We start from the raw sequence: 12,295 nt of genomic DNA, 5'->3' as shown, positions 1-12,295 counted from the left end.
TGGTTCCTTCAAAGTTCTTTCTAGGGGAGTAGAGTATGGACCTCAGGAATCTTGCAGAAATTCTCAAGCGTGGTCCGTGGAGTGCTTACTAGTGATCTCCAGAGAGCTGGAGTGTCGCAAGGGGAGTTGTCGTGTCTCACTTCCAGCTGTTAAGCTACACTAAAATATCATTTAGACCAGAGGTTCTCAAATTGTGGTCCACCAACCACCAGTGGTCTGCGAGCTCCATTCAGGTGGTCCGCAGATAGTTCCCTCTAAGGTGCACACCTGGGCGGCTGCATATGAGAGAATGAAGGGCCACCCCCCTAATTCATGGACCAAGCGCAGGCGTGGCTCCACGAATTAGGTACCTGGACCCTGGAGAAGATGCACATGTAAGGTGAGGTGGTGGCCTTGGGGGGAATAGGGGGCAGGTGGGAGGGGGCAGTGGGGTGAGAAGAGGGGGTGGGGAGAATTTGGGACATGCAGGGCTGCGGCGGTCAGAGAAAGAGGCGACTTTCCCCAGCTCCAGGGCTGCAGTTGCCAGGTAGAGATGGCCCTCCTTCCCAGCCCCAGCTCATGGGCTGCTGTGGCAGGAGAGAGGGCACATCCATCACATTAGAAAGGTAAGACAACTGATATTAAAATACGAGTTGTGTGCTTTTATTTGTAGAACAAAAAACCCTTTTATTATTATTATTATTTATTATATAGTGCTTTTATCCAAAGCACTTTACAGTAATTAGCTAATGGTACAAACAACATTTGGAAAGATCATTAAGTGGTCCGTCGAGACCCTCAGCAATTTTCAAGTGGTCCGTGAAAAAAAAAAAAGTTTGAGAACCACTGATTTAGATTGATTAAAATACATAATTTCTGAATATTACTCTGCTATATAAGCTATTATAGGCTGATATACAGTACTGAGTCAGAGGGAAGGTGGTCCAAAAATCAATCTGTTAAAACAAGGTCTATGCTACAAACTTTTTATATCTTTTTTTGCAATCTGTTGTAATGAAGTACCATCGGAACAAGAATAATATTAACGTTCTTATATTCTCAAGGTAAAGTGAGTCAAGAAATTTCCAGTTGTGTCAAATATCTGAAAGCTGAAAGGCACACCACTGGTGGGGGTATGTAGGGTAGGTGAAGCTACATGCTGCAGTGAAAAGCAGGCTGTGTCCACACCGTGGTATATAGTGTTTGTCACGGAAGTCACGGATTCCGTGACTTCTGCAGCAGCCCCGTCTGGCTGGCCCAGGAGCCGCTTGGGCAGTCCCTAGGTCAGTTGCATTGGCTGCTGCTGGGGCAGTCTTGGGCCCCCTGCTGCGCAGCAGCAGGAGTTTGGGTGTGGGTGGGCTTGGGGTTGGGGCTGCTGCTTACCTGGAGGGGGCTTCCCTCCCTCAGCTTCCCTAGCTCCACATGCTGCCTCTGCTGGCAGCCAGGCACCACCCCTGCAGCTCCCATTGGCTGCAGTTCCCAGCCAATGGAGCTGCAGAACTGGGGCTTGGAGCAGAGTGGAGGCAATGCATGGAGCTAGGGAGCTGGGGCTGCTGCTTCCCAGAATTTCATCTTGTAATTCCTGCATCAAGCCCATAACTCCTGATTGAACTAGAGCATACCTTTTAGAAAAGCATTCAGTTTTGAAAAAATAACTTGTGCTTCTTGAAATAATATTCATACAAGAGTAGAGAGAAATATTCAATCTTACGTCCTTTTTTCTTTCTAGGTGTTGCAGATGACTGTAATAGAATTGGTTCTTCATTATATACATTAGGAACGCAGGACTCCACAGATATGTGCAAGTAAGATTTTTATTAAAAGTGATTAAATTATGGGACAGATTGCTACCCAGGGTTGATGTCTATTCATTTATCAAAATGGAATGAGTCCATAAGAAAGAATAACATCCAAAAGAATGGTTTATTTCTCTTCCCTGACCATTTCTATATGCATAGCAAGCATATTGTAAGGCATGACAAGAGCATGTCTAAGATCTGGGTATATGCACGCTTTGTCATAGTCACAGCAGAGCGATCATGAAAAGTGGCATCATTGTGGATCCCCATTCTTTCCCTAGAGTTGAAAACAAGAGGTATGCATCCATATGGAGACTTGTGCTCACTCAAGCTTTTGGTAATTGTGTCCAATACGTTGAATGGTCTTTTGATATTCTGAACTAAATTGTACTCTTGGACTCTGCACACTTAAACATAGGCAATTTAAAAAATGTTCTGTGAAACTTGCTTGTGAAAATGAAGGCTTAAGCATATCAGTTGTACTTGGCATTATTGCAGGAAGGAGCTATATATGAAGGTAACGTATAGAGATTTGTCAATTCACCTCAGTTCTGGTAATACTATACACCAGTTGCAGTACCAAATCTTGGTTTTGTGATCAGGTTATTTAGATCATTGTTTGGCAATTGAACTGAAAACCATTAAAGTCATAATACGTATCTGTTTCCTTCCCAGGTTTTTTCTGAAGGTATCAGAGTTATTTGACAAAACAAGGGTATGTATCATTAAATCAATTTTTAGATGTAAACTTCTGTTTGTAATAATATTGTGACGGGTTGGATCACAGAAACCCCCTTGGGAGCTGCCACCCGATGTGCAAAGACTACCCCTGCTTCTGCTTTCCCTGCCAGCTCAGGACTCCAGCACCCTGTCTTGCTGAGCCAGACACTCCTGTCTGGCTCCAGACACAGACCCAGGGTCTGAATCACTTGTCCCAAAGCTGCAAGTTTACCTGAAAACAGCTTGCAGTAGCGCGCTTGTCTTTAGCACTCAGATGCCCAACTCCCAATGGGGTCTAAACCCAAATAAATCCGTTTTACCCTGTATAAAGCTTATACAGGGCAAACTCATAAATTGTTCGCCCTCTATAACACTGATAGAGAGATATGCACAGTTGTTTGCTCCCCCAGGTATTAATACATACTCTGAGTGAATTACTAAATAGAAAGTGATTTTATTAAATACAGACAGTAGGATTTAAGTGGTTCAAAGTAGTAACAGACAGAACAAAGTAAGTCACCAAGCAAAATAAAATAAAATGCGCAAATCTATGCCTAATCAAACTAAATACAGATAATCTCACCCTCAAAGATGTTTCAGTAAGTTTTTCTCAGACTGGACACCTTCCAGGCCTGGGCACAATTCTTTCCCCTGGTACAGCTCTTGTTGCAGCTCAGGTGGTAGCTAGGGGATTCTTCATGATGGCTTCTCCCTTCTCTCCTCTTCCCCCCCTTTATATATCTTTTGCATAAGGCGGGAATCCTTTGTCTCTCTGGGTTTCCACCCCCCCTCACTGGAAAAGCACCAGGTTAAAGCTGGATTCCAGTTCAGGTGACATGATCACATGTCACTGCAAGACTTCATTACTCACTTGCCAGCACACACATACAGGAAGACTCACAGGTAAATACAGCCATCTGCAGACAATGGGAGTCATCAAGATTCCAAACCATCATTAATGGTCCACACTTTACACAATTACAATAGGCCCTCAGAGTTACATTTTATATTTCTAGTTTTAGATACAAGAGTGGTACATTTATACAAATCAGATGATCACACTCAGTAGATTATAAGCTTTGTAATGATACCTTACAAGAGACCTTTTGCGTGAGGCATATCCCAGTTACTTACATTCACTCATTACCGTATTTTCTCTAAAACTATCTCAGTTACATTATATTGACTTATTATCAAGTTTTTATAAAACCATATAGACTGCACAACGTCACAAATATATCCCAGTTTGTGCCATGATATTGACAATTAGTATCTTGGAGTCAGTGGTCTTTTGATCAGCTTATGAGTTTTTTATTATAAGTATTTGAGCATTGGGCAGTGGTGAGGAGGAAGATAGTGTGTTAGGATTTTCAAACTGCTTTTTAAAGTAAATGTTTAGTCTTTAAATAAAACTACATTAAAAATGACTTTGTAGACTGTGTGAAAGGGTAAAAGAGAGTCAAGGTGGGCGAGGTAATATTTATTGGACCACTTGTTGGTGAAAGGGACAAGCTTACACAGAGCTCTTCAAAGAATATAATGTATCTACCTTGTGGCCTGACATTAGTTTTGCCAGGTAAGGGAAGCTCCAAAATGTTAAGAAGTGCTCAAAGTTTTTGTCTTACTGCAACACAAGTGATTTTAAAAGACTTGCACTTGAAAGAGCATACAGGAAGATTGCCTCCAAGTTATACTATCCCATGAGAACGCTATCAGGAATAAGAGTATAGTGCAGTAGATTGAGTGGAAAGGACACTAATGGAAAAGGAAATTTAAAAAATATTGAGTTGGGATCTTGAGTAACAATCATTTGAGAGGTCAGCAAATTAGTTATGTAAATAGCTAGTAAACATGAATATTTTAAAACCTATTGGTTTATGCAGACATGGAATAATGAAGACTTTCCGAATCAGGAATGCTTCTTCAGATAAATGATTTACCCTGTTCTGTTAACTACATACGGGTACAGCAATACTGTATTAGGTACATATTTTATTCAAAGACTGTTGAATCAGTTTATTGCCTTCTCATCACTGAGATTCAACTTCATGAGTGCACCTTTTGAACACAGTTACTGATTTGGTCAAAGCTGGATGTGTTACGGGAATAACATTTTAACACTATAGATGTCGGAGATGAAGGTAGGTACAGCAACTGTACAGAACTGGTTGATCTTTCCAGACAGTTCATACAGTGGAATTGGTCTCTTTGAAGAGTATCTGCACTTGAATAGCTGTTATGGAGTTAAGACAGAATTTTGATGTTCTGTTGATATCATATGATGAGAATTTGTATTTTCCTCTAAGGCTGGTTGAACTTCTCTACCTTTTTCAGTATACAATAAATGTCATTGAAAGTGGGAACAACGTCCCTGTTAAAAACTGGCTTCCTATAAGACAAACAGGCATACCTAGCACATTCCTATAAACAGGCATAACTAGCACATTATGCTAAAAACCTTGATTTTTTTGAAAGTGGTAATATCTGTGTGCGTCATGCACTATTGCTTTGCGAGTATTTGCACCTGTACTTGCATCAAACAAATGAAAAATTGGAGTCCAGATGTTTTGAGAAGGGCATATCACTTTTTTTTTTCCTTCCAGAAAATAGAGGCACGGGTATCTGCAGATGAAGACCTTAAGCTTTCTGACCTTCTGAAATATTATTTAAGGGAATCACAAGCTGCTAAGGTGAATATGTGCTTTATGTTCAATGAGATACTCTTTCAAGTAGTGCACTATTTCGGGATCACCTAAGTGAATGTAAATTACACTAATTCAGTGGATTAGGAAAAATATTAAAATCTCCAGCCTGTGAATTTTTGCCCTCCTCCCCCAGTATGACATTGGATCTTCATTCTTAAGAAAATGGTGGTTAAAATTTTGTTTGCTCCCATCTGCAAGGCTAAATATCATTTGTGGATTTAGAAGCAATGAAGGAGTGACTGAAAAATTCTGTAAATTACTTATAATTCACAAACTATTCTAATTGTTGCGCTTAATTGAAAATTAGTCATACAGTTTGACAACTGTTTCATATACTCTAAAATCATTGAAATTAAAACAACAAATTTAAATAAAACTTTATTATAGGCAAAGTTGGTTCCAAAACTGTTTGCTTTGTGTTGGAGGAGACTGTTTTCCTTCTAACAGTCTGAAGAAGCAGTTTACAAAATTGTCCACATTCAGAAAAAGGTGGTGGTGGTGATGGAGGCTGCTTACATTCTTTTAATACAGAAGGCTGTTATGCTCATACAAAGCACACGGAATCTTTCTAGAGGAAGGTAAATACACACAGCATTTATTGAGAATACCACAGTTAGCATATGCTTGACACAGACACACACACAGACACACACACTCTCTCTCTCTCTCTCTCTCCCCCTCGCAGTGATGATTATCGTTACCAGTCCAGAGTCTGGATCAATCTAGTGGCCAGCCAGATTGGTCGCAGAGGGGAGCAAGGTTCTATCGGTCGCGATCCGATGCTCCTGGAGCGTGGCAAGACGAACCCAAAGTCCTATGGCAAAGCACCCTATTCTTATAGGTTTTCTTCTTTGTTGAAGCCTATGGATTTTGCTGTGTCACTTTGTGACCGGTTACTTCTTAATTGGCGTAAACATTCCAATACACCTCCGAGAGGGTCATCCTGTCCTTTCTTCCGATTTAATCAATTGTCTTTAGGGGTGCCAGCCTTTACCTCAGGGTCGTCAATCTGCCCTTCATTATGGATGCGTGTTGATGATTCTTTGATGTCCTTTAAGTTTCTTCACTCCTTCTTCCTTGACTCTGGCTATAACAATGAGCTTCACACCTTTTCTTTTTCTAATGCATACATTCCTCATTCACACAAACAGATTGAGAATACAAACAGTAGTATTTTATATTGAGCAACAGGGCATTGCAAATTAAACCTGTCTAAGTTTTACAATCAATAACCAAGACAATTTACATTGAGACCCAGGCCTTCAACGTTCCTCTAATCTACTTAACATAGACACAATAGAGAATCCTGTCTCTTACTTCCTAATTTGTAATACATATAGGAAACCATGGTAGCTTTATAACTTATCCTAAAATAAAAGGATGACCATAATTAGTCATAAGGATTGTTCTGGTCTGTCATTCCTTTCTGCTATTCAAAAAAGGGTGGCTGACCAGATGAAATCAAATCATACATTAATTCTCATAGTACATTATAAAATCCAGCTCCTACAAGGCTAGTACTATTTCTAAACAATAGTTTGATTCTAATCTTCTGGGAGGACATGGAATTCCCCATACCTGCCTTCTCCGGAGTTTCTTGCAACATCCTCTGAAGCTTCTAGTGTTTGCCAATGTCAGACAGAATATTGGACTAGATGAGACCACTTGTCTGATCTGATGTGGGAATTTCTATGTTCCTTTTTGTTGCTGGGGTGGAATGATCTGTTTTGCTATATTCACATGACTAAAGTTAGAATAATCTTAACAAGCAGGAATAAAATGAAAATCTTGAGACAAGGTAGTCTACGCTCTGACCTGAGGGCTAAAATTGAAGATATCCAACAGTAGGTAATTGTAGATTTTATGCAGTCTTATACTTCGTTTTTGCAGGATCTCCTATATAGAAGATCTAGGTCACTAGTGGATTATGAAAATGCTAATAAGGCATTGGATAAAGCAAGAGCAAAAAATAAAGATGTGCTGCAAGCTGAAACCACTCAGCAAGTATGTTGTCAGAAATTTGAAAAAATATCTGAATCAGCAAAACAAGGTATTTGAGCAATCTTTGATCACACATTATATTTGCACTTTTAAAAAAATCTGTTTTCTTGAATAGCCTCAATTTTTCAGACATTTAGAATATGTTTACTGCTCTGAATTTCCTCTGCTTTTAATCTGTATTTATTTGTGACTTATCTGAGGACATTTAACAGTATTTTCCTTCAATATTAAAGACTAATGGTCTTTCTGGTACCAATATGATGCTTAAATGGCTGAATTTCCTCAAATCAAGATACAAGTAACTAAGTTGTCATTTGTTTTGACATGCATAAAACTGGCTGCAGATAGTGAAGACAGATATAATTTTGTCAAGCTCTGTTGAAATGGCCTTACACAACTCTGCCTAGCCACTTCAGTGCTGATTTTCATTGACTGCCACATCTCATTGCAGGTGATTATAGGTCAGAAACAGAGGAGCCAGTGAGGGGAATTTTTTGCTGGGGATGCTAGTACTGGAGCTCTGTCCCAAATGAAGCAGCTTTGGTGGGTGAAAGGTGCTCCTCCTTTGGAGAAGAGACTGTTCAGTGTGCTGCCTCCTTTCTGCAAGTCTTTTTCCCCCTTTGAGTTAAGGTTGGCCTAGGGAAGTGGTCTTCTGACCCAGTCAGCATCCCCTGTCCTAAATTAGCCCTTGGAGCCCACCTTGCTTCCCCATCCGCATCAGTCGCTAAAATTCTTTGGCTTTATAAATCTGCCAAAGTTGGTGGCTCTTTGGAGAAAGATCCTGTTAGCCCCTGAAGTGTTCTGACAAGCACATTGTCTTTAGGCTACCTGCCTCATCTGTTCTTCAAGTTAATTTTGCTCTGGTGTTCTCTGCAGAACCCTTCACATGCCTGCTTTCACTCATGAGTGAAGGCAAGTTTCTGGGGCAAGTGATGAAGGGAAAAGAGAATAATTAATTTAATCTTTAAATTAGGGCTGTCAAGTGATTAAAAAAATTAATCACGATTAATTGCGCTGTTAAACAAAAGTAGAATACTAATTACATAAATATTTGTGGATGTTTTCCAATTTTTCAAATATGTCAATTTCAATTACAATACAGAATACAAAGTGTACAGTGCTCACTTTATATTTATTTTTTATTATAAATATACTGTAAAAATAAAATATAGTATTTTTCAATTAATACAAGTACTGTAGTGCAATCTCTTTATCATGAAAGTTGAACTTACAAATGTAGAATTATGTACAAAAAATAACTGCACTCAAAAATAAAACAATGTAAAACTTTAGAGCCTACAAGTCCATTCTATCCTACTTCTTGTTCAGCCAATCACTCAAACAAGTTTGTTTACATTTGCAGGAAATAATGCTGCCCGCTTCTAGTTTACAATGTGACCTGAAAGTGAGAACAGCGTTCGCATGGCACTGTTGTAGCCAGCATTGCAAGGTATTTACGTGCCAGATATGCTAAATATTTTTATGCCCCTTCATGCTTCAACCACCATTCCAGAGGACGTGTCCATGCTTATGATGGGTTCTGCTCAATAACGATCCAAAGCAGTGTAGACCAATGCATGTTCATTTTCATCGTCTGAGTCAGATGCCACCAGCAGAAGGTTGATTTTCTTTTTTGATGGTTCAGGTTCTGTAGTTTCCGCATCGGAGTGTTGCTGTTTTAAGACTTCTGAAAGCATGCTCCACACCCCGTCCCGATCGGATTTTGGAAGGCACTTCACATTCTTAAATCTTGGGTCGAGATGCTGTAGCTATCTTCAGAAATCTCATATTGGTACCTTCTTTGCGTTTTGTCAAATCTGCAGGGTCATCGTCCGAGACTGCTATGACATGAAATATATGGCAGATGCAGTAAAACAGAGCAGGAGGCATACAGTTCTCCCCCAAGGAGTTCTGTCACAAATTTAATTAACACATTATTTTTTTTAGGCACGTCATCAGCATGGAAGCATGTCCTCTGGAATGGTGGCCAAAGCATGAAGGGGCATACGAATGCTTAGCATTTCTGGCACATAAATACCTTACAATGCTGGCTACAAAAGTGCCATGCGAATGCCTGTTCTCACTTTCAGGTGACATTGTAAATAAGGAGGGCAGCATTATCTCCCTTAAACGTAAACAAACTTGTTTGTCATAGTGATTGGCTGAACAAGAAGTAGGACTGAGTGGACTTACAGACTATAAAGTTTTACATTGTTTTGTTTTTGAGTGCAGTTATGTAAGAAAAAAATCTGCGCTTTCACGATAGAGATTGCACTATGGTACTTGTGTGAGGTGAATTGAAAAATACTATTTCTTTTGTTTATCATTTTTACAGTGTATATAATTTTTAATACAAATATTTAAAGTGAGTACTGTACAATTTGTATTCTGTGTTGTAATAGAAATCAGTATATTTGAAAATGTAGAAAAACATCCAAAATATTTAATAAATTTAAATTGTTGTTGTTCTATCATATAACAGTGCGATTAAAACTGCGATTAATCGCGATTAATTTTTTTAATCGCAGTTAATTTTTTTGAGTTAATCGCGTGAGTTAACTGCAATTAATCGACAGCCCTACTTTAAATTTAATATTTTAATTTTTTTTAAAAGGGACACGCTGCTATCTGACTCCAAAAGAGCTTTACATATATGAAAATTATGGTTAAGAGAAGCCAGCACAATCACACTTTAAATAGCTTTTTCTAAGGGTATGTCTACAATGCAGTTAGACACTCACAGCAGGCTCATGACAGATGACGCAGGATCGAGGGGCTTTGGCTAAGGGACTGTTTAATTGCAGAATAGATGTCGGGCTCGGGCTGCAGCCTCCCACTTCATAGGGTTGGAGAGCCCGGGGTCCAGCCGGAGCCTGAACGTCTACACCATAATTAAATAGCCCTTTACCCTGAACACTCTGAGCCTGAGCCATCTGGCACAGACTGGCCGCAGGTTTTTAATTGCAATATAGACATATCCTAACAGTGCTGCAATAGCTCCGAGTCCAAGTTGTGGTCTTAGTCTTAAACTTGTGATTTCCCCTCTCCCCTCCCTCCCCCCCCCCCCATCCTAAGAGGAAAGTGTTGTAATGCTTGAATGCACTGACACTGTTTTTAATGGAATCCTAAATTATACTTTACAGAACTTGTAGACTTTAAAACAAGAAGAGTTGCTGCATTCCGAAAGAATCTAGTGGAACTTGCAGAATTGGAACTGAAGCATGCTAAGGTAATACAAAGCGTTTTTCCATGTTGTGTATATACTTGCATAAGATCAGTTTGGTCATTTCTGAGTTATGTAATGTACTCTCCACCTCCAAAAAGTTCAGCCGGCGCTGATATGAAGTATGCACAGCTTCAGCTGAAAGGCTAACTTTTATAAAGTTGTAAACTATGGAGAATAGGGGTGCAGGCACAGACTTTCAATGGGACTTGTGCTCCTAAGTGCCTTCGGTGCTTTTTGAACATCTCTATCCCATAGAAAATCTCATGCATTGACTATAGTATCGCTGCCTATAGTATCTGTCTAGATACCTGTATGACTCTCATTAGCATAGTACCTGAGTTTCCTTCTCCATTATTAGTGGATTTTATCCTTTCAGTCCCCCAATGAGGTATGAAAGTATGCCTGAAGCTCATACAGGAAGTCTGTCACTGAGCAAGACATTGAGGCAAGATCTGTGTATAGATTCTTGAATATACCTTTGAGCCTTGGTTTCTTTTAGTTCAATGGCATAGGATGTTGACTAAGAAACTTCAGTTACAGATAATTTGCTGAACATGCTAAATGGTGTTAAGGAGGTGAATTATTTTTCCCCAAAAGAACCTAAGTGCACTGTCCTTAAATGTCATTTAAATGCATTTGAGCAACTATTTTTTGGTCTTTATGGAGATAATAGCTTACTACTTTTGACAAAGCTGCAGACAGTGGCTATAATGTCTTATGCCAAGGGATTTTCCAGAAAAGCTATCTTGAACCATCTGTTCCTTCAGAATTCACATTATTCAACTGTTACCGTTGTCTGTACTTGCCACCGATTCCAGTAAAACCTTATTTCTGAGGGGATCTATTTTGAATATTTTAGGCTGAAATTAGGCATAGACCCTTGACATTCAAGAGTGTATGTAGATCTATAAAAATGTACATCCATGCAACTTTTGTTTAAATTGGTTTGGATATTTCAGTTTGATGTAAAACAGTTTAGTTTGGATGCCCTTTTAATGCTGAGAGGGGAAATGGCTTTTTAAAATGTAATTTTTAAGTAAACTTTGCATTACTTTATCCTTTTGTCATCCATCTTAAACTAAACTCAGAATATGTATTTATGTACTAGAATATGTGGGACGCTTCACTTAATTCTTATGGATCAGATGGCTTTCACATTTAGCCTTTTTCAAAAATTCTTTTTATATTGGTTTGAGTGTGATGCTTCTTGGGGCACCCAGGACTGAGAGTCACCTTGTTACCCTCTGCCTCCAGTGCAAGGGAGTTTTTCTTCTGCCAGCTGGATGTTAGTTCCCTCACACAGCCAGCCTGTCCGCCACTCAAGCACTCTCCTCTGGGTTATACCAACTCTGCATGTTGACGATAGATGCACCCCAGCTCCCAAGTCCTTTCCAAGTGTCTCCTTGTGGTATCTAGTCTCTGACTACTGAATACCCACAGAAATCCCAGATCCTCTGTTCCCAAAGGAACAGTGTCCCCCAGTTTACTAGTGTCATGTTAGGCCACCGCTCCTGTATCACACATAGCACTTGAGTTCAATTATAGTAAAACAAAAGGAAACTTAAGAAAGAATGGCGATTCAAATAGGAACAAGTGTGAGCGATGGAAACAAGTGGATACATACGAAACAAAATCATAAAATGCAAACGAAGGCCTAAACTTATTAATAGTTACCTTTCCTATCTAATAAAGTAGATTTTCAAAGTTCAGTCTTTTACAGTGCTTGCTAGCCCGAAGTAGCTAAGGCCTTGGCTACACTCGCGGATTCACAGCGCTGCCGCGTGTGTAGTCGCGCCACCAGCGCTGCGAAAGCTCTCTCGCAGCGCTGCAAGTACTCCACCTCTCCGAGGGGAATAGCTTGCAGC

General features: G+C 39.7%; 1 protein-coding gene across 3 annotated transcripts in view; it reads left to right on the top strand.

The window, feature by feature from the left end:
• SNX6 (sorting nexin 6) overlaps positions 1-12,295 on the top strand; it is a 49,281-nt gene that overhangs the window by 25,956 nt on the left and 11,030 nt on the right. For all 3 annotated transcript variants that reach the window (XM_005285328.5, XM_024101926.3, XM_065593259.1), the window contains 5 exons: positions 1,709-1,784; positions 2,454-2,493; positions 5,102-5,188; positions 7,094-7,253; positions 10,348-10,433. In XM_005285328.5, the coding sequence (XP_005285385.1) occupies positions 1,709-1,784; positions 2,454-2,493; positions 5,102-5,188; positions 7,094-7,253; positions 10,348-10,433 (449 nt within the window). The remainder of the gene's footprint in view (positions 1-1,708; positions 1,785-2,453; positions 2,494-5,101; positions 5,189-7,093; positions 7,254-10,347; positions 10,434-12,295) is intronic.

Source organism: Chrysemys picta, chromosome 4 (genome assembly GCF_011386835.1).
Source record: "Chrysemys picta bellii isolate R12L10 chromosome 4, ASM1138683v2, whole genome shotgun sequence".
Classification (NCBI taxonomy): domain Eukaryota; kingdom Metazoa; phylum Chordata; order Testudines; family Emydidae; genus Chrysemys; species Chrysemys picta.
This window is presented reverse-complemented; position numbering and strand designations above follow the sequence as displayed.